Genomic DNA, 23,396 nt, shown 5'->3' with positions numbered 1-23,396 from the left:
AAGAACTGCAGAAAACATACACTTCCAAAATTTCCCTTGCGAGATGACTTAGTCTGTAAAAACTTCAATGAAGGAACAAAATAAGAAAGATTTCATTCTATGCCAATAAAAATCGAAGTCCCCTACCAGTGTGGAGTTTTTCCTTTGATAAGTACCTTCCCTCAAGCCAATTTGGACAGAAGGCCAAGAAAGACGAAATCAAGAATGTTGTGTAAATGTAAGCACAAAATTCTATTTGAACCAATATATATGTATATACTGCTTTTAGTCAACCCAATTTATGTCCAGCTGTGTTAATTCTGTAAGCCATTTTTGTGGATCTTGAGAAACAGTGGGTCTAGATGGTGTCTTGATCTCAATATATACATCAGGTGATGATGCTACATCATCCTCAACTTTCTTGTCCTTGTCAAGGTTGCCCTGTTTGCTTCTCTGTCTCCTCACCTTGAGGGACAGAAGGCGAGAAACCTGATTAAGTCCACCCCACTTTTCCAATGCACGTGCAATATCAAAGCGTCCTGTGGAAAATTGCATTATATACTATAATTTTATTAGACTTCAAAGTGACTGAAACTATGGTTTGTTGTTGGAAGCAATAAAATCAAAGGTTTGGAGAGTATCTCTCAACTTACCTGCACGTTCAAATGACTTTCTGCTGGGCATAAATGAAGGGTCCATTCCCCAGCTCCTTTGAAATCTACTTATCTGCATTAACAAATGAGTTATATTCTGATTGAAGATGTAAACAATGTTATACTTATGCATGCTCTTTACATGAAATAATATTTACTATAGGTACATAACCTTTATCCTTCTCCATGTCCTTGATTTTATGAATCGCAACTTATGAATGAATTTAAGTAAAGAGAGCTTCTATAAAAGCTAAGTGCATCTATTAATGTTAAATAGAACAAACTCATTTCATTTTGCCTGATTATTTTCTTTTCTTAAAAGTGTTTGTGCAGAAATTTATGAAATAAGGTTCTGAGTGGTAACTAGAAAGGAACTTTTGCAGTTCACCTCATCATGCAAATTTTCAAGATTGTCCCAGTAACCCTTTGGTTTGCGGTGTTTGTAAGCCAGAGCTAGGTTCATCATAATTGCAATCTTTCTGAACCCCCCCATGCGATTTATAGCCTTCTCAATATCAACTCTTCCATGCAAACGAAGTTGCTTCCTCATTGGCATGAATCCTTCTTGTCCATGTTCTGCAATGAATTTCAGGATTTCAGATTTTAAGACTTCAATGTCCCTTTGTAATCCTGGAACTCTTCGTCTTTGTTGAGATAAACTTTGAGCATTGCAATCAGACAACTCTTCAGCTGAACAATAGCTGTCGTCATCTGCAAAGCCAGATGAAGCAGTTTGCTGCCTAGAATTTGTATTTTGCTTACTTTCCAAAGTATTTGATGCTGTCTGGTTCTCAATGTAGTCTCTTATTGCACACAAGTTTGATGGGAGATCTTCATAAATGACCTGAAATAATATTGTTAAAATAAATAACACTCATCTATTCAGATACAGGACATGTGTTTGAATACAAATGATTGTATCTAATACAAATGTCTCTCTAAGGAAAACAGAACATGGATAAATGAATGTATCTTGCTTCCACTTATATTGGTTAAACATACTGAGTAACTGTCTATTTTAGATGACAGAGCTTTCATTTTCTATAAAAGGTTATCTTAGGTGAAACACAATGAACTGTAAGCTTTAGCACATTGATATAGATCAACCAAATCGAATCAAATAATTCACAAACACCTCTTCCATGATAGCTTCAGAAAGGAAAGTGTCTTTGCGCATTTTTGACTCCACAGAGTACTTTAGCAGTGTATGATGATTTCCGAGTTGCTCAAAAGTCCACTTTCCCTGGAATGAGTCAAAGTCCCCTTCAACCTGTTCAAAACTGATCTCTTGTTCTAAATATTCACACAAGTCCAGCACAACACGAGCATGAAGTACCATATAAAGCAGGCCCTTACACCCTTCCTGAGTATTGATTAAATTAGGAGTTACAAAATCACACAATTTATGGATAAAGTATATGACAAGTTCATAATTTTATTAGTTACTGATAAGGTGATACTTGGGCATTTTGTTGAAGGTAGAATAATAGTTGGTACTAACAAGCAATCAAACTAGGATATAAACTGTTATTCAAATTGCACCATACCTGGAGAATGCGGACTTTATTGTTATCTCGTGATAAAATCTTACTGATAGCTAAATTTGGAACTATTCTGCAATGAATGGTTTTATTTCAAGTCAGGAAAATTAGACATGGCATCTGGCAGAATCTTCTGCAGTACACACTACTTACTCAGGAAGAGTCTCATAGGAAGACATGGCATTCCATACATCACTAACAGGAGCTTTAACTGTTATGCTTGCAAAAACACAGCGATGAACACCTCCATTTTCCTTAACATGAACACATGGAAAAACATTCATCACAAATTTAGCTCGTTCTCAGAACTAAAGCCAACACAGAAATTTTAGTTCAGGTGAGTTACCAAAAGTCCATCAAATCTACGGAGATGAATTTCATCCACCACACAAGGCCTGTCAAGACTGCAAGTTTTTCCAAATGCACCCCAATTATTGACATTCACCTCACTGGAAGACAAGGGCATAGTACCAGAAATTGAGCGAACTAAATCTTCTTTGTTTTCTCCAGGAGACAACTTATTATTTTCACTGGAAGAACTATTTGTCTTTTGGGTACATGAACCATAAATATCACTAGAAGTTTTGTCCAAGTCATTTTCTGGCAGGGAAAGTTTCTGATTTCCTGAAATAATCCTTTCAACTCTAAATGCCAAGGCTCGGAGGTTCACGGGAAGATCAGATCTGATAATCCTTTCCAAGAATATGGCTGGGAAATTGAATCTTGGTATAACATTAACTTCATAAGATACATTAGTTGATGAAGATCTGCAGGAAAACACAGTTGAAGAATAATAAACTATGTTCCAAGCCAATAGCAAATGAATACAACTTCTTAAACAGCCTTAAGGTGTTCAATGAGTTCAGCAGTAAAATAAAAATATAGTCTCTACATCATACAAGGCTGCTCAGAAATCAATGGTAAAGATTCTACCTTGTTCCAGATTTTACAGACCATTTGCCCTCAAACTTCTTAAAGTCTCCATCAACCATGGAAAAGTGAAGTTCTCGGTCCCATGCCTGGAGGAGCATTAAAAAAAAATGTATCAAATATGCAGTGAGTGCCTTCTTTGTATGAGAACAGTTCTTGAGAAAGTTTTCCATCAATCAAGTAATGGCTGTATGGCAATTTCGCTTTGGGTGCCTGGCAAGGATGCACAGTTACTTGGACTATAAAATGAACACTTCAAATACTTCTAGCTGTCTTATACAAGTTATTTATTTATTGAATTCATATACTGATACAAAAGAATAAACATTAAAAAAGTTATTGTCTTTTTTCTATTCTTATTAAGGTTTGAATTAACCATGGATTGAGTCTTATAAACTTGAAAATTTCGTGTATCCTTGCATATTATGTGTTTAACAGTGTCCAGTCCTGGGCACTCGTTACTCAGATACAAATAAGTATAATATATAATTTATAATATAGAAAGTCTGACACACAAACACAAGTTGTGGAAATTATCAGTGAGATCCGTTATTATTATTGTTCCCTTTTATTTGATGGCCCTGAACCTTTGCTGTACATAATGCATTGTTCCTGCGTACTACTTTGATGTGAGATTTTGACACCCCATAATACCCAAGTCTCTATCATATTACTGCTCCTTTGTGGAATTGCTTATTCTTTGTCTCAATTTATTGAGTGTAAGTTTAGCTATTTGTTGGAAAAGTTCAATTTAGGATAATTGGTGTTGAGATGAAATCTAACGTAGATGTTGATGCAGATGGCACCGGTTGTATGTGACAGATAAACACTCAGTCCAATAATTGGTATGAAAACATTGTTCAACATTTTGAATCCTAACAATCAAACTTCTCATGTTAAGAATTTAGTGGGTTTGTATGTATCCACTTCAATACTGAATGAAGTAACTGAATCACAGAAGAACAAAAAGTTCTTTTGAAGTGTTTACAGATGAGATGCTCACAGAATTGATGAATTCTTGAAGATCCAACACAACTCGAGCTTCTATGTGCCAATACATTGACCTTTGAAATCCTCTTTGCTCTAACCATATCCGTCCAGGATATGGGCAAGGTATTTTTCCACTGTCAAGCAAACAAACAATGCTAACAGTCATAATAATCTCATACAAAACTTTCATGAGAAAAACACTACCAATATTAGTACTGTTATCCAACCAAAATATACATTTCATTTCGCTAATCACTTCCAATTATAGTTTTCAAGAAAAAAAAAGCATCAATTATACTGTGATGAAATGGCAACATTGATTAGAGGAAAAACATCTAACTACTTACATTACTTTGGTTGGTTAAGTCTCTCATTGTCATTTTTCTCTTATAGTATCAATCATGTTTTATAAATTAATTACCTCCACACAAGGTTTGGAATGAAATCAGCGAGATGCTCATAATCAGTGAGAGCGTTCCAAGTGGATTCAATGTCAGCATTGACAGAAATTTCAGCCTTAACTCTCCTTTCCCTCCAAGAAACCACTTGAACCTCACACTGCACTTCACGTTCAACCTCTTCATTTTCTTCCTCTACCCCATTATGGTTACCATTCCCTGCTTCTTTCTCACACCGCACTCTGGGTTTGCACTGAGTTGAGGAAACCGCAATGCCCTTGTAAGCAGAGTGGGAGGGGAAGAAGAGGGTGAGAGATAGAAGCGGTGGTTTGCTTAGGAAGCGCAGCGAAAGAGGTTGTGCTCCTCCAAGGTTGGTGGTTGAGGAAGAAGTTGGGGAAGTGGTGATCATGTCAGTGGTGGAGAAGCTGAGATGGAGTGGTTGTTGATGTTGTCGTTCATGTCAGGCCATTGCTGAGTGGAGTGCATGCATGGATAAGAGCCACTACTCTTTGCTTTTGTCGTTTTCTGCTACACTTCGCACTTTTCCTACGAATTGGTGGTTCTCATGCACACACGTTGGTGTCTTTTCTTTGTATCCACAGTCTCAAGTTTTTTTTTTCTTCTATTTTTTAATAATATTTTGTTACCTCAATTTAGATAATACATGAGTATTAAATTAAATTAAGCATTTTAATTGATATGAAAAAACTGTTAATATTGAAAGTTGATTAGGTTATTATTGTGGTGATTATGGTTTGGTTATAATTAATAACCAGATAGTTAACTTTTATAATAATTCATAGTTATATTAGATAATAGCTAGTTGATCATATTCACTTGTGTGGAAAAGTTTGAACAAGGGTGCCTTTGATGGGTGTTTTGGCAACGAAGACAACAACAAAGGATAATCTGTCGCCATCAATGTTTTAAAATTTACCACCTTTTATTCACAAAACTGGAATTTCAATTTCAATTTGAATTTAATTTCATTTAGATATTGATGTTGGGACTTGTATTTTGAGCAATTTGGTCTCATTCAAGTGGACTAGGGTAAAAAAAAAAATCTATAAAGACAAAAAGTTCCCGTTAAAAAAACCCATAAAAAATCTATGAGCTAGAGTTGATATATGATTTTCGTTTTTAAACATGAAAAAAATATTGTTTTTTTCTTAAATTGGATATATAAAAACAATTCATCTCAGTATTTTAATTATGTCAATCCAATGCAAGAAAATTTGGTAGCTACAAAACAAAGAAAATGTGATGTTTTAGCTTAGTACATGGATGAAAACATAGGAAACTTTTTCTCATTACTGTCAATCACCAATATAAAATTACTGTCAATCATAGAAATTTTTTTTTCATTAGTCTTTGGATGTTTGAATATATCAAAGTCTTCACTTTTTTTCATCATCTATTGTTGGTTCATTCAAGTAAACATCTACCTTGTTATTGTCAATCATAGATTTTGATTCATTTTGATATATTTTAAAATCCTACAATATATTACATATTAATTATCAAAACAAAACAAGAAAAAATGAGAACAATGAACACTAGGTATAAAATACTTATCGAAATAATTCTTGATCTTTTGGCCTTACTTTCTTCGATATTGGATTCAGACATGAAGATGGATTGCTTAGGAGATTGGGAAAGAGAACTACAAGAGACAGACAAGTTCTTTGCATATTCTCCAAACAACATTTTTAAATTTTCTAACGCTTTCTTAGATTTCTCTTCATAAGTTAGAAGATCGAATCTTTTATTAACAATACATTATAGGCTTCATTAGTCGGATGCTACCCACTTCCGTTGGAACATGTCAATTGGGTTCGCGTTTTTAAAAACATATCAATTATGTCCTAACTTTTGAAAAATGTTTCAATGATATACTTTTCAAAAAAAAATTATTAACGGCGTGTCACAAGTCTATTTGTGTTTTTTTTTTCATTTTTTTAAAAGATTGTTACGTTTTAGGTCCCTAGTGTGACACATGGCACTGTTAGTGCCACGTGGCAAGGTACTATCATGTGTCAGTGTCAGTATCAAATGTCATTGTCTTGATTTCAATTTAGTCCCCACATATGTTTCTTTGTTTTAATTTAGTCACCACTTGTGTCTTTTTGATTCAATTTAGTCTCAATTATTTTTTTCAAAATAAAGCAATATTGTTTCTTTCTTAAATTTGAGACCAAATTTATTATTTATATACTTGTTATACTCATATTGTCTCTCATATTTTTTTTTTTCAAAATAAAGCAATATTGTCTCTCTTAAATATGTTATAAGTAGGGGTTATGCTAATGTGTTTACTTAAAATTTGGAACACCTTCAAGAAAGCCCAATTCTCCGGATAGAACGTGCTTAACGCTATTCACATTTTGATTAGCAGTGACATTCAAAGTTGGACAATAAAAATGTAATGTCTAATTCTTTGAACATATATTCATATACAAAGGTGAAATCAACATAATTCGACAAAGGTTTCATATATACCCTATCGCCAGAGGACCAAGGCTCTACCTATATATGCTTTGCAAATTCCTCGTCACAGATATCAAAATAAGACACAAAATCTTCTATAGACACGGTAGAAAGGAAGTTAGAAGCGTAACTAGCAACTTCCCCAAGAACCTAGTAGTACATTGATAGGAGGAAAGTTAGATTTGCACCCCTTCCAAAAAGATTCCTCAAAAGTGGAGGCCTCACCCACCTTTTGTTTCCTTTCCCAGGGGGGAGGATGGGGAGAGGGAGGTCCATCAGAAGAGCCACCCAGAATAGAATCAGTACGACTTGAGGAGTTATCTTCCACAACGACAACCTCTTGTCGCTCAAAAGAAGAATAAAAAAGAGAAGAAAAAGAGATTAGAGCTTTCCTAGAGGTGAAAAACAAATGATAGAACAAATAACGATGGTTGCCAGAGTAGGGAAACCAAAGTAGAGACGCAAAATGCAAGCACGCAAGCAGAGACACAAACTCAATATGCAATAAAGGGCAAAATGAAAAGTGTGAAAGGAAGTTTATAAAGAAAGACGATGAAACGCTTGGGAAGAAGAAATGACGGTTCACAAAAAGGTGCCACAAAAACCCCTCCAAATGTTTTGTCTATTTTTCATAATTTAAAACCCTCCAATAAGAATTATCCATGTGTTAATAACAGTAGCTGAAAAAGGCACAAGGGGAGTATAAGCCCAGGAGATCATCACGAGCGCAAAACCCTTCATTAATTGGGAGAGATTAACTGTTTACCAATGTATGAGTTATAAATATAGGCTAACTAAAACACAACATCAACTACCTAGAGTCGATCTTGAGCTCATGAAATTTGCTAAAAGCATTGAGCCGATCTTGAGCTCAAAAAGATTGTTATAAGTATTGAGTTGATCTTGTGCCAAACATAATGAAAAGCGCTAAATACATCTTGGCCTACCAAAGTTATGTACTTACTCGCCCCAAATTTACATTACTATTGACAGACCTCAAATTGCCCAATATGTGTGAGATCCAAATAAGAGATTTGTATGAAAAATTAATGTCCCTAAAATTAGGAAAAAAATGATATTTATGATAATATAAACATAATCTAGGTTATGGTAAACTGAATCCAGTTATTATATACACAAAATACTTTTTTTACTGACGTAACTATCAGAATCTTTGCACGTGGACTTTCCCTTATAATATATTAATGCTCACACATATTCTGAATATTAGACAAGTTCACCTCATATTAACCTCATTTTCGGTAAGAAAAAAAAACTTTTTTTTTTATATTTATCAAACTAGTTATACCTATCTAATAAAATTATCTATTTTATTGTAACATGTAATATATTATATTTGAAGTCGGATAGTAATTATATATATATATATATATATATATATATATATATATATTAGATTATTAGTAAATTAAAAATTAACCGAAAAGTTATACGCATACTAAAACTTTTTTTTTACTTTAAATTAAAAATATTTTGATCTAAGTGTCCACACACTAACATATTATATCAATAATTGAGTTGACAAATTTACATTAGAATGAATTTGTGAAGACTTACAAAATTTTGATATTATATCAATAATATAGAGGTAATAAATCAATAAATAAATAAACTTACAAAATTATCAGGTTGACAAATATTTTATATGATATATATATATATATATATATATATATATATATATATATATATATATATATATATATAATTGAAACAAGTTTCATAAAATTGTTTTATTTTGCTCAATTTATGAAAAGAGTTATTTTTGTAATATTTTTAATAGATTGTATATATTTTATCTAAATATGAGTTGATTTATACATATTGAGTTTTTGTAATTGATAAAACTTCTATGTAAATAAGGATAATAGTAATTTTAAATAATGATAATAACTTTTAATTTTATAATGCAACTAGTCCGAAATTAATTAATCATGATTTGTAGAAGTGATGATGAGAAATTGGTTTTTGAGTATGAATAATAAAAGGTGCATGAAACGAAGGGATATAATGGTAAATAAACGTGAAACGCGTCTGGCACTCGTGTGTTCCGGTGAATAGAACAGGGGAAGCGTGTTCCTTGTGCGATGGAAATCCCGCCCCTTTTTCCGTTTCTCTCTCAAAAACTGTTCTTTTCCCATTTCCTTATTAATTAAAATATTAAATAATATATTCTATTACTTTTGCCTCCAGTAAGGTGAAAAGGAAGGAAGGGGCACAAAATCAAAATGAAACATTGAATTTCAAAATCTGATAATGGTAACAATACTATATAGGATTTGCATTAACGTGTTCTTCTTCGAAGGGGAAGAAGAAGACGAAGAAGAGAAGGGTTGCGATTGCAACTGCATTTTGTTACGCTCCAAAATTCAATTTCGTCATTAACCTAGCTTCCGCCCAGGTTTCACGCCAATTCCTTTCTCTCTTTCGTTTTCATCCCATTCATCGTCTTGCATAGATCTATTCTCTCTTATTTCTCTATTCAATTTCATTTCTTCGTTCATCGTATCCTCCATCCTAAACTGCATTTTCGATCACCGAGATAAACGTTTTTTTTTAATTTATCTCAATTTTCAATATTAGGCTGCCGCAATAAGCAATTCGGTTTAGAATATTAAGGCAGCACCGTGCGTACCTGTCTGCCCTAGAATTTCGTTTCGTTTTCGTTCTTGATTGCACAATTAGATTGTGAGTTATTTCAAAATTTAATATTGCTTCCAGTTTTTACTTTTTATGTCATATGATTTAGGAATAATTGGAAATGGTATAAGTAAATGTATCTGATTTTTCATTTTTCATTTAGTTAGCAAGTTAAAGGTTGATATTTAACTCAAGTTACTCAATCTTAATTCGTATATTATCTGTGGAAATTTGATTAGCGCTCAATTCCGTGTTTCTGAAAACGGCATCAAGTTAGTGATCCCCACTCTGGATTATATATTTTGTATTTTTCTGCACTGCCACTAGTCAATCACGCTTTGCTGCCCATATTTACTGTATTTTTTTATGTTCTGTCTATAACTATTGTTGTCAGTCATAACTTTTTTTTTTAAATGTATTTATGACAATGTGTGACAGTGTGTGTTGAATGATCAGGTTTTATGTTTGACGGAAGAGTTCAATCAAATGAGTTTAACCATGATAGATTTAGGAATTTCATTTCTGAGGTTGATCACCAGCCCTGATGCTTCCGGTGCATCTATTATTGGATGGCTCATCACTGGATCATTTGGACTGATGGCAGTCGTATACGCTGTTCTCAAGTGGCAGCGTAGGTCCTCGTTGAATTGGATTAAAGCTGCAGCAAGAGAGAAGAAGAAAGTTTGGAAAAAGTTTAAAGTACCACTGTCTGGTCATTCTTGGGTTGAAGATTTCACTTACAGGGAACAACCCTCCACTTGTTGTTTCTGCTTGACTTCTCTTTGGCCTTCCCAAAATCTAGGTACAACAGCCTCACCACATACCCCTCTCCATCGTTGCTCTGTTTGTGGTGTCGCTGCTCATTTCCTTTGTTCACAGTTTGCAGCAAAGGATTGCAAATGTGTTGCTCAGGCTGGTTTTGGCCATATTCGACACCACTGGTCAGAAAGATGGGTTAATGTGTATGAAAATCACGAGATGTCTGCATTCTGTTTTTACTGTGATGAACCATGCGGTGTTCCCTTTGTTAAAGCTTCTCCAACATGGCATTGCCAGTGGTGTCAGCGCCTCATTCATGTGAAATGTCATAACAAATTGACTAAAGATTCTGGTGACTTTTGTGATTTGGGTCCCTTGAGGCGAATTATTCTTTCCCCTCTTTGTGTCAAAGAAGTTGATGAGGATCTAAAAGGAGGAGGACGGCTAAGTTCTATTATAAGCTCTTCTGTTAATGGCCAGATTAGAAAGCGGCGTAACCGCAATAGACATGGAGGTGGTTACAATGCTAATGGTAAATCACGTGGTTCCTCAGGTACTGATGCAACGCTTTTTGACTATGTGTTGAATGGTTTCGGCTGGAATAAGTCCAGTAATGAAAAGTTTTCTGATCAATTGAATAATGGTAGAGTATTAGGAAACAGTTCAATTTCTACCCATAGCCACTTCAAGAAATACACACTAGTTGATTTGCCACAAGATGCAAGCCCACTTTTGATCTTCATAAATGCCAGGAGTGGTGGTCAGCTTGGGCATTCTCTTCATAGGAGATTGAATATGCTATTAAATCCTGTTCAGGTGATTACACTGTCTTTGATAAACAATTTATTTTCGTGCTTGTTATTTAAGTAATGACATCTGTTATTAAGCATATTGCAGATATATCTTTTAGATATTTTTCAGAGTCAAGTTGCATCATATGACTTATGAGTTTGTTTGATTAGTAGGTATATTTAGTGATGATTCTATCTCATTTGGAAAAAGGAATATTTTTTCATTTACTTTCTTAAAATATAGAAGATTATAACTATATCATAATGTGTGAAATCTAGGACCTGCTAGTTTAACCTTGTATGATTTGGATTCATCATCCTGATTCCTGAAAATATAAAGTATTCCTCGACATTTAACTCAATAATGTGAAAAATTCCTTTTTTTTTTCCTTGAAGAAAGGGGAACATTTTTTTGAAAGTGTTGGAAAGCCACCTTAATTATGGTCACTCTTAGAGCACCTTAATTACGACCTCTTTGGAGGCTTCCTTAATTGTAGCCCTAAGAGTGGTGGTTTAATTCTACATTGACTAGAGATATTGATGAAATAAAAATTATAAAGCTTGCACATTCCCTCATCTTAAGCTGGTTTGTGAATTGGGTTACGCCTTAAGTCCAAATTCTAAAATTTGATCAGAGTATGATTTAAATCCATTGTTAGGCTACCTGCATTTGCTAAATTCAAGGTCAGTTACCCTGGGTCTGATGGGAAGTGTCAGACAACCTTTTAATTGTGGTCTCTTTGGATGTCTTGATTGCAGCCTTAAGGGTAGTGGATTAGTCCTATACTAACTGGAGGTATGACTTAATAGAACTTATAAAGCTAGGGCAATCCCCACCTTACAAATAGGTTTTATAGGTTCATTATTAACCATTGATACCAATTGCAAATTGCCTAATCTTGACTATTTACCTTGTGCCTTGTTGAATCCATATAATTACTAATTATGAAGATTTGCTAAGTAGGTTATTTAATCTTTCTTAAAACTGATGACAAGTTAATAAAACAAAATGAAACTAGATTCTTATGTAGTTAAAAGAAAAAGTCAACATATTATGTTTATTTTATTGTTATCTTTCAATTTTTGGACCAAAAGGAACTTTTTTTTTATTTCTCGTTTGGAAATTCTTATGATTTTATTGTGGAATTTTGTATGCAAATACAGATTTATATTTAATTGAATCCTCCTAAAAACGTTTTAGAGCAAGTTATCTATGAAAATTGATATGGATAATGTTTTTAAATTGATATCACTCTCACTGGACATGTGGTTTGGGGATTTTACTGTAGATCTTTGAATTGACTGCTTCTCAGGGCCCTGAAGTGGGCCTGGAATTCTTCAAAAGTGTACGATATTTTAGAGTACTGGTATGTGGTGGGGATGGCACAGTTGCATGGGTCCTTGATGCTATAGAAAGACGCAGTTATGAGTCACCTCCACCAGTGGCAATTCTTCCCCTTGGCACTGGAAATGATTTGTCCAGGGTACTGAATTGGGGAAAAGGCTTCTCTACCCTTGATGGAGAAGGCGGATTGCCCATGCTTTTGCATGATGACATTAGCAATGCAGCAGTCACTATGCTAGATCGATGGAAAGTTAAAATCTCAGAAGAAAGCTCTGAAGGAAAATCACATAAAGTGAAAACTAAATCCATGATGAACTATCTAGGTAATTCACTGAACAACCACCACCTAAGATTGTGTCTTAAGAGTTGCTGACATCTACAAACTGCGTTTGTAGGCATTGGATGTGATGCAAAGGTTGCATATAAATTTCATGTTACTCGACAAATAAGTCCTGAAAAGTTTTGTAGTCAGGTGGAATTCTCTCTTCCTCTATGTATATCATTGTAAAGTATTCATTTATGTTGGTCCATGTCAATTGTCTAGTTTTCTTAAATTTTTTTCAATGTATGTACATTCTTTAAACTACTATTGTAAGACTTAGCGATATTAATTAATATCTATACAGCTGGTACGTGCTTATAGGCCTTATTCTAAATCACCTTTGTTAGTATTAGGACTATAAATCTAGTTGAACGAAATAGAAACCATTATTGATTAATTTAATGTTTATTTACTATACCTTATATATGTTTACTTGCTAGTTTTGGCTCTTATCTATGGTATTTAACTTGTTTACAATTCATATAATGCTTCCTTACCTAATACTTCTGCGTTTTTTAATCTTCAACCATTATTCTATTACCAGTTTTTGAATAAACTGCGATATGCAAAAGAGGGAGCGAGAGATATTATGGACAGAACTTGTGCTGACTTGCCATGGCAAGTATGGCTTGAAGTTGACGGGAGAGACATTGAGATTCCCAAGGTTAAATACTGATTCTGATTATTATTTTCACATAAGAAATTTATTTTATGAATATCCTCTCTAAATTTAAGTGTAAAACAATTAGTTATTATTTCTTCGTACAACAGGATTCGGAGGGCTTAATTGTGCTCAATATCGGGAGCTATATGGGTGGAGTAGATCTTTGGCAAAATGGTTATGAGCATGATGATGATTTTAGTCTGCAATCCATGCATGATAAAATGCTGGAGGTGGTATGTGTTTGTGGAGCATGGCACCTGGGAAAACTTCAGGTACGTGAATTTATAATAATACTGATTTTTATACTTTAAATTTTTTTAAGTAAACTACTGGTTAAAAACAAAGTCAACAAAATATTTACCTTGCGTTTGATAGAAGAACTTAAAAATTTGTGGAAATTTGATATGCTTGCAATATGAATTACTTTGATTTAAATTCCCTACATTTTCAAAATATTTTATTCGGATAAATCAATTCAAAATTTTAAATATCAAATTATCAGTTTGGGTATAAGGTGTCTTAAATTTTACTATACCCATTAAAAAGTAATTACTGAAAATGCCAAACTGATCTAGATTTTAACATTCTAAAAAGTGAAAGGTGTACACGGGTTTGATCATTCCCATCACCTAATTATTGGTTAGGTCTAAAATCTACAATGGATACTTTCTATCACGATTTCATTTCATTTGGTATGCTTACTCTTTGTTGGACTCCCTGGAAACAAAATAAGCCTAAGCTCCCGTACAGTAGAGGTAGCCCTCGGCTAAGATTAAAATCATAGAGAATGCAAGAAAGAATTTAAGTAATTATAAAAATTCGTCAGCCATTGAATATTCCACTCTCCTATAACTTCTCTACATTATTCGGTGCCTAAACCTTTCACTTTCCTCTCCCTATATTGAGCACAATATTTCTCCATGCATATCGAGAGAGATATGCATGGATATCGACAGAGACATGCATGGAGAAATGTATAGGAGGTAGGAATGCGTGGTAGTTAATATTCATATGTCTTCACGCATTCACGCATTCCTACTCCATGTATATTTCAGTACTCCCTATATATTTCACTAGCTGTCTAAGTTATTAAAACCCTCTTCCTTTTTATGCTGCTCCCGCCCCGTCTCTTCACACACACACCGCCCACTTTTATGGGGCCCATTTTTTTCAATTCTTGATTAAACACTCGCTAAGGCTCAGTAAACCGGTAAAGTAATAGAAGTTTTGTATTCGTGTTATGTCTAGCATCTCATCTTACTTATGAGATTTAAGTATGATCCAATGTCAAATAATAGGACAAAACTTACATATAGTAACTATGGTACTGTGTTGATACTATTTTCCCAAGATATGTAGAGTTTCACTTTAGTGATGTGTACAATAGATTTAATAAGATGCAAATTGTCAAAGTAAAACTCTAAATCTGATTAGAGAACAACAGTAGTAGTATCTACGGTATTGTATGTAAGTTTTGTCCTAGATAATATGCCATCATGAATGCACACGACTCAACTGCATGAAATTGATCGTGCTTATGCTGTTATCTTGAGTTTGAGCTTCAAGTATACACTTGCGTTAAATATTTAATTAAGCTTTTTATCACTTACGTAGTACTATTCGGCAGAAGCAGGATTGTACCTTATAGAAGATACCTGTAGTCCAAAAAAACTGTTTTTACTGTTAGTATCTTATAATAAGGACTTTTCGTACTATTATGGCTAAACTTTTTTTCAAAAGAAAAAAATTATTATATATTTAAAACTTTGTGTTGTTGAAATGATTACTCTAGATATTGTAGAAAACCTATTACAAAACAGACTATTGGATTTATACATATATTTCACTTGTATATTTTATTGAAATGCATATGAAACAGATAAAAGAAAAAAATTCCAGCTAAATTGCAATTTTAGTCCAGCTTTAATTCCTACTCTACGATATTAGTCTCTCTATTTCTTCCCTGCAATCTTAGTTTCCTGATTTTAGAAAATCGTCAATTTGGATAAAAAATTTAATTATGTATACCTTTTATTTATTTTTAACATTTTAATTAACTAAATCATTCCATGATGATATCTTAAATAAACATATTAGATCTAGGGTTCAATTAGATTAAAATAAAAGAAATAAAACGTATGTAAAATTATGGAAGACCAAAATGTATGATTTGGGAATTAAAGGGAGATAATACTGTATCTAAGTTTTATGGAATTGCGATTTAGCCTAAACTTTTAAGTTAATGGTAAGTTAGTAACAAGAATATCTGGTTTACTGTATAGGTTGGACTTTCACAAGCAAGAAGGCTTGCTCAAGGTAAAGTCATCACGATACACTGTTCCAGTCCTTTCCCGGTTCAAATCGACGGGGAGCCATTTATCCTACAACCAGGATTCTTGGAAATTACTCATCGCGGACAGGTAATGGCATACTTTCATATTTTTGTAGTAAATAAGTCTCGTTTTCTACTCAGTGATACATTGTAGTATGCGGTTTTAGCAAAATACGTTCTTATCCATATAGGTCTAAAATGTATTTTCCATCTAATTCAGTTACAATTGCTCTCAGAAGCTGTGTACATTCATCTTCTGGGTTTAAAACAGAGATTTCTTATCCAACCTTCCATAAAATAAATAGATCGATTGAATTATGGTTTGTGTTATATTCACATGACGGGTTTTAATGTCTGAAAAGCCGAACAGATTTCTATTATCCGATACCTTTACCCCTCCAACTAGATTTTTCCTGGTCTCAATTTTCCCTTGTTGATTAGAAAGAATAATTATCGCTGACCTTAACATGTGGAAGGCTGGATTGGGTATTGACATTGAGCTGACTTTAGGGATAGACAGAAAACAAAACCTTTTGTTCACGTTTTTGGGTAAACATATTTTAAAGAAATGATTTGTTATTTTTACTGATGTCTTCAAATTTGAGCATTAGAAAATGTGAACAGTTGAGTTCACTAGAATTCTGAATGCATGAGGGTTTTATGTTGTATATTCAGGCATTCACGATGAGGAAGACTTCAGAAAATGAACCTAAAGGAAGAGCAGCTGCAATTATGACAGAGGTATTACTAGATGCCGAGTGCAAGGGAATTATTAATGCATCTCAGAAGAAAGTTCTTCTCCAGGATATGGCCATCAATCTTTCATAAAGATCCATCTCAGGCTCAGCACGCATTATACATAGTTGCACATACACCCTATACGTGGGTTTTTGGCTGTTTTGTCTTCTAATTCTTTTCATAGCACCATTTTTGGTAATATATTGGAAATAGAGACAGAAAGATTAGCTCTACCAAGTGATAAATTTAGTAAGAGTGAAAAATGTGCGGCGGCATCATTTAGGTTTCCGTTTATTGTTTGCGTTGCGTCTAACCCCACGCTCTGTATATTGTAACCCGGCAAAATATCATTTTATCAAATCCTTGTTGTTACCATTGTGTTATAACATTTTTTTTATCAACATTTTTGTTAGTGTTCATAGTGGATTATAAAAGCAGAAGACATTGATATTCAAACTTCATCCTAGTAATTAAAAGTAATATTTAGTTAAATATATTTTAAATGTAGCCTAACAGATATTGGAATGTTTTGACATGGAGATTCCGCTTACCTTTATATTGGTAGAAGTGTCTTATTCTTGGACCTGGTTGTTGGTGTTTAGCGAATCGCTCCACGAATATCGGAATTACTCGGATGAATAGTAATGGTAGCAATTGAGTTCAAACGAATGTAAAAAATTTGTATGTCAAATTACCATTATTCTAAAATAAATGGCCATGCATGATGGTGGTAAATCAGCGTAAGCAATTTAAATTTGAATGACGTGCTTGATTTTGAGGAGAAATAAGTCAAAAAATTTGAAATAGAATTTGAATTGATTGGTAGAAAATAACAATTTGAATTTGAATTTTTTTTATTCTATTTATTTTTTCACATTTTTTTTCTTCTCTCTTCCTACTATCAAACAAAAGTGAGAAAACAAATTTGTTGATAACTAAATAAATGACTTGTCTTAGTTTTTATTGCATATATTGTCAGCAGCGTGGCACTATGCAAGTAGCAGCAATCACGTATAGTTGTCCATCACAATTAATTTGGCAAGCTGGTGAGGGGACAGACGCATGTACAAATGGGAGGTTTTTTTAATTTATTATTTCCATTTATTTGTTTGTTGGATGCTTCTCACCATTCTCATCATGTGATAATTCATTAATTAAGCATCAATTTCTCCATCTTTTAGGCAAACAGATGAGTATGTCTGTGCCATCTGTCTCATGCTACTCTTCACACCACCCAACACCTTTATTATTCTTTGAATTATTCATATCTAAGTAATCACATTCTTATACACATTTCTCTATTTTCAAAAGCTTTATTACACTGAATTAGACGTCTCAACAGAATACATTATTATGATGACTCAAAATAAATTTGTATGCCGACAATGTAAACTCGTTTTGTATCATAATTTAATTTCAAGCATGTATGATAGATTTGTCAATTTTTACAGTAACAATTTTGAAAGTCAGTCTAATAATTATATCTGATAATGAATGACAGCATAATATTTTACTCTTTCAACTATTAAACTCCAAAAATCTATAGCCTTTTATATAATGTTTTTTAAAAATGTTCTTTAATGCAACATTTGAACTTTTAAATTTTGACTTTTTTTTTCATCTCACTATTTTTATCATAGTTTCCTTTATTCACAAACTAATTTAACCTTTTGATCCACTCTGCACTTTAATTAAATAAATTCATTTGGGTCTATATATTTAATTCGTGTTAAATAAACAAGTTTCTATTTGATCTTTATAGCATCCTTAATATAATATATGATGATTGATAATTCTACTTTTTGAGTCAGTTTTACCAAGTTCCCCATGAGTTATGATACAAAATAAAAGATAATAACCTTTTAATTACGATAGAATTAATAACCAGTTATGTTTTTATTTAGAAGAATAAAAAGAGAAAAATAAATACTGGAACTTCTAAAAAATAAGCTGGTAAACTCAGCATATCATTCTAAGCGCACTTGTTCTAAGAACATTTGGTTATGCAGCTTGTTAAGGACTTAGGGAGGATTTGAGATGTGACTGATATAGTTTGAGAATGAAAAGATTACACACACACACACGTGTGTGTATGTATATATATATTTATATATATGTATATCATGTATGATGTTTGATCACTGGGTAAGGTTTGGATGAGTGAAGAAGGAAGTTGCAGAAGTACTGTTAAGTTTATGTGAAGCTGTATTGGATTAAGACACATGCAATAGGTTAAAAACAAAACGAATATGAAGACATATATGGACACTCTTTAGTACTATATTTCCTTTTCCAATCCTCCCTGAGAGATTGTATTATCTCCTTGTCCCTTTCCTTTCACTGCTTTTTCCTTACCAAATCATTTTGTCCCTCTCTTTTCCCCTTCTATCTATGCTCCCAAATACAACAAACCAAACTATCCACTGCAAAAATCACTCGTTTAAATGGAGATATGGCTAAAAAACAATGCTATGTAATCATATTTCAGGGTTTAAACTTTGAAAAAACCAAATCTGTACATTTCAAATGAAATGATTCAGCAGCCAAATACTTTAACTTATACCAACACTGTATTTCGTTATTTTAACCTTTTTTTTTTATGCTGTGGCATCGAGCTGACTGAATAGTAAACAGTAGTATATAGATATAGTTTCATGCGTCATATATATGCTTACACATGAAAACAAAGCTATGATCTTGTTGTTGCAGGAGCTTAAATAATTGTACGGATGGTATTTTGAATAAAAAAAGAAATGGTAGGTGCGAGATTACACAAGTTTAATTATTATCACTGTACTATTGTTGAGTGAACAAACGTAAGAGGGATTATTTTGAATCTGTTTATTGATATATAACTGGTTTTGAAGATTTTGTTGCTGGGTGCGTGACAGAAGAAAAAGTAGGAGCTAGTTAAAATGATAATAAATTAACAATGAAGCTGTGTGAACAATAAAGAAGTGCAATTGTTTCACTTCTTTAAAGAGACCAAGTTTGTCATGAAACGGTCCCCGAGTTGCTGTGTCTTTCTCTTAGTTTCATTTCCCAAGAAACATATCAGATACTCTACATTTACTTTCTCTCTCTCTTTATCTCTCTCCAAATGCTTTTCAATTTGAAATGCTAAAAGATCTCATCTCACTATTACTACAGTGACTCCACGAAAAGGCTCATGAACCTGATATTGCTGATCCAACCTTTTCCGGAGATGGTTTCTGAATTTTCAACAGCTTTAGAAGCTCCATAAATACATTACACTAAAACACACATATCAGACTCCTAATAGAAAAGAAGTTGCATTTTCTCTTTCTCTTTTTTCCAGGTTTAGTTTGCATCAGCTTAGTTATGCATGCAGCTAGATACACACATCTGGGTCGTCATGATAATGGAAGCTTGCGTGGTGTGGTCATAGATAGATCATAATCATAGACACATAGCTTCTCCTGATTCTCACTTTCTTCTCGTTAACTGTTCCAGCACATATTTTCTCTTCTCTTCTCTTCTCTTCTCTTCTATCTTCTTTCATTCATTACTCTTTCTCCTTTTGCATATGCTTCTCAGCAGCTACTGAGTGCATGCCTTCAACACTCGTCACTGTCATTTCACTACACAACAAAACCATAATAAATTCAACACTGCATCATGTTTCAAAACCTTACATCACCCACATTAATATGTATTTAGAGTTGTGGGAGTATTCATTTGGAGGAGTTGTTGTACATGCATGTCATAAGTGTTATAATTAAATTTAATAGCTTATTAAATATCTATTTATTACTTGCTTTACTGGGTAACTGTTAATTTACCTGAAGTACATTCATTCAGATGTTGATGAAAATGATGGCAAAGCCTTTTTCCCAAGTAAATTATGGAGTTGCCTTCCCTATATTTTTCACCGGCCTGAAAACAGGTTAATTGACAAAAAGCTGAAACATTATTCAAAGCTGAAAGGACTTCAGAAGAGGGATGTTATGTTTTGAAACGCTAGAAAGACCTAAGAGGGTATAGCAGCTAGTTGCAGATAAAGAAAGAATTTCACATCTGATAGGTTTTCACTGTTGATGCTTTCATTCACCTTTCTTGTCCACGTGAAATAAACATTCCCGCAGGTGTGAGGGCCTTCGATAATTACCCAACTTTTTTCTTAATATATTCTTACTCTCAAATCTTAATATACAATTAGTATCCACAAAACTAGACAGATTTCATTTGCTTTGCGCTCTCTCCATGAGTGAACGTGAGAGAGAGAGAGAGAAAATAATACCCAAAAACATTTGAAACATGGATTGATTCTTCACTGATACGAAATGCCTTCAAATTAAATGCGAAACTCGAGCATGGTTACACAACAATATTCTGTACAGAAGCAAACTCAAAGTTGTTTCTTAAGCCATACATACATGTGAACAAATTGATTAACCCATCATCACAGAAGCTCTTGATTTGGGAGAAGCTAATGTATTCACAACGAAAAATACAACCTTTACAAAGATTTACAGGTAAAACAAAAGAAGATGGCTTGTGAGTCGAAAATTCTGACCCTGCAAGAAGAAGCTGCAAAAGGGCATTATTCAGTGTTAAAAATTGAGAGAAAGATGAAAGAAAGAGAAAGGCTTACCATGGGGGCATGCAGATTTGAAGTACGAAGATTGTGAGAAAGAAAATAGCAAAAGTTGGGTGGGGGGAATGAAGCCTGGTCCGAGAATCATTTTGGTGTTAGAGGGTAAATTTCCATCGGAAACTTTGACCGAAAAAGAGTTGATCTGAGAACTCTCCTCCTCCTCCTCCTCCATGACCTCGAGCCAGACAACATTCCTCTCAACCTCACCTTTGCAAGGAAAGAACAACATGTGAGGCAGAAACAAACAAACAAAAAAAAAACATGAGATCGATGTGTGTTGTGTTTGAAGTGAAAGTAGAAACTGATCCATGAAGGAAGTACTTTTGAGGGGAATGAAGCCTGGTCCGAAGCCTTATAGTTCCATCCACTGTGAACCTCGTTTGTGAAAAGCCTCGAGCCAGCCAACATTCCCCTCAATACCAACCCATCTCAACGCGTTTCCTTCTTTCTCCCTCAAAACCCTAACCCACATATACCTTCTTATATAAGAGAAGAGAGAGAGATAAGCCCAAGCACTGACTCACACCACACTAATGCTGCTTTTTACTCACCCATTCAGATCTTCCAAAATTAGCTTATGCAAAACGGAACTTAAACTAACTCCTCACCTGTAACATAACAACATCATAAACAACAATCCTTCGTACCACGTTTCTTCACTCCACGCCACAAAACACGCACAAATTCTTTCATGTTACACGACTTTTACTCCAAAATTTTACTAAATTCAGTTACCAAACGTTAATTCAGTAACAAACTAACAATACAATACTATATATATAAATAATGACATGAATTAATAATATTAATAAAATGAAAAGATATTGTCATGGGAATTACCTGATGGTGCCGGTCAACCAACCGACCTGTTACCTGTTACCTGCTACCAACAGTTGGTGGTAGTCAAACACAGAGAAGAAGACAAAATGAGTATTTAAAATACACTTGACACGAGACAACTATGTCTTTAATGCGATTCTTTCATCATTGCCTTATTATTTTTAGCCTTTTGTTATCCCTACTTTCAAACTCCTCTGTACTATACGTTACCCGCACGGCCACATCATATCACAATCACACACTCTTCTTCCTTTCTTTTTCACTTTTCTTTCTCTCTCTCTACCTATCTATCTAATTACCCACCAACACTCTCTTCTTAATCTTAACATTCACCATAAAATCAATACCAAAACAGGTTATAAATATGTGAAGAAGTAGCCACAGTGAACGTGTTAGCCAAGAAAAATTTTCATCCTACCTGTGTGGTCTAGTTGAGCTAGAGAAAATAGTCTCAGCCTTTTGTTCTACACCAGTCTCGTCAATTATTGGACTCAGTAGAAAAAATTATGAGTCTCATAAAAATGTTTGTAGCCATCACTCACTCATTCTCCCAGATCAATTGGAAAAATAATGTTTCAGAACTCATTACAGCAACTAATACTTCACCCCATTTCAAATATTGGCACTCGAAGTTATGATCGCATTAATTAAGCTTCAACCATATCCAGCCACTTAAAGGACGTTAATATATAAATACCTTCTCTATATATACGTGTGCGTGTGAGCATACTGGAAAAACAAGGATTTATACGTGTGCCATGTTCACTTATGTTATAATTGAATATGAAATAAAATGGTGATTAATGAGAAAGATATTATAAAAAAATGGAGGTGTTGCATATTAGGTAATATGAGTAGCAGATAAAAAGTATGATATACACTTCTGACTGAAACCAGTGTCATGTCCAATGTCTACCTTCTTATAGGTCATCTCATTTTACAGTTTCAAGAAACTAACGATCCATCAACTGAGTTCTGAGTTGTAAATGTTTTTTCTTACCCTCCCATATTATTTTACCTTATTTCTTATCCTTCCAATTTTATTATTCCTTTCGTGTAAGCTACCATATGCATGTGTTTTCTTCCAAACTATATATCTTTCTTACCTATCGTTTCTGTATAAATATATATGTAAGGTGTTCAAGAAAAACCTGTATTTTAAAAAAAAATACTGATGATATTCCTTCTTACAAATAATTTTATTTAACATTGTGAAAATTCTTCCACCGGTGAGTTTAAAAAAGTTTAGTCAGCATTCAATCCTGAAGTGTAAAATTAAACTGAACCTTGTTTTATGTGACTTTTCCAATAAGATTTTTGTCAATTCATCTGACTTGATTAGCTAATC

The 23,396-nt window shown here is 33.6% G+C and overlaps 2 protein-coding genes and 1 long non-coding RNA gene across 8 annotated transcripts; 1 reads left to right on the top strand and 2 right to left on the bottom strand.

The window, feature by feature from the left end:
- Positions 1–68: 68 nt before the first annotated feature.
- Positions 69–5,026, bottom strand: LOC114176903. Of its 2 annotated transcripts, XM_028062099.1 has the most exons (11): positions 4,515–5,026; positions 4,107–4,227; positions 3,107–3,192; positions 2,520–2,940; positions 2,327–2,427; positions 2,180–2,246; positions 1,768–1,995; positions 1,395–1,476; positions 1,021–1,208; positions 633–705; positions 69–518 (listed from the first exon to the last, which is right to left on the bottom strand). In XM_028062099.1, exons 1-11 carry the CDS (start codon positions 4,898–4,900, stop codon positions 265–267), a joined length of 2,007 nt encoding a protein of 668 aa, XP_027917900.1. In that variant the 5' UTR covers positions 4,901–5,026; the 3' UTR covers positions 69–264. The 2 variants fall into 2 exon arrangements, with proteins under 2 accessions (XP_027917900.1, XP_027917899.1); XM_028062098.1 differs by having other exon boundaries at positions 1,021–1,476.
- Positions 5,027–9,118: 4,092 nt separating this feature from the next.
- On the top strand, positions 9,119–16,991 carry LOC114178390 (diacylglycerol kinase 2). Its single transcript, XM_028064255.1, has 8 exons — positions 9,119–9,400; positions 10,096–11,214; positions 12,479–12,857; positions 12,930–13,006; positions 13,401–13,520; positions 13,628–13,792; positions 15,803–15,940; positions 16,528–16,991. The coding sequence occupies exons 2-8, from the start codon at positions 10,126–10,128 to the stop codon at positions 16,678–16,680; spliced, it is 2,121 nt and encodes a 706-aa protein (XP_027920056.1). The 5' UTR covers positions 9,119–9,400; positions 10,096–10,125; the 3' UTR covers positions 16,681–16,991.
- Positions 16,992–19,497: 2,506 nt separating this feature from the next.
- Positions 19,498–22,063, bottom strand: LOC114176835. Of its 5 annotated transcripts, XR_003603061.1 has the most exons (4): positions 22,049–22,063; positions 21,760–21,816; positions 20,394–21,415; positions 19,498–20,192 (listed from the first exon to the last, which is right to left on the bottom strand). It is a non-coding gene; the product is annotated as an uncharacterized LOC114176835 (long non-coding RNA). The 5 variants fall into 5 exon arrangements; XR_003603058.1 differs by lacking the exon at positions 22,049–22,063 and having other exon boundaries at positions 21,760–21,952; XR_003603060.1 differs by lacking the exons at positions 21,760–21,816; positions 22,049–22,063 and adding an exon at positions 21,817–21,952.
- Between the last annotated feature and the right edge of the window lie 1,333 nt (positions 22,064–23,396).

Source organism: Vigna unguiculata, chromosome 3 (assembly GCF_004118075.2).
Source record: "Vigna unguiculata cultivar IT97K-499-35 chromosome 3, ASM411807v1, whole genome shotgun sequence".
Taxonomy (NCBI): domain Eukaryota; kingdom Viridiplantae; phylum Streptophyta; class Magnoliopsida; order Fabales; family Fabaceae; genus Vigna; species Vigna unguiculata.
Note: the sequence above shows the minus strand (reverse complement) of the source record. Positions and strands in the feature narration are given on the sequence as shown.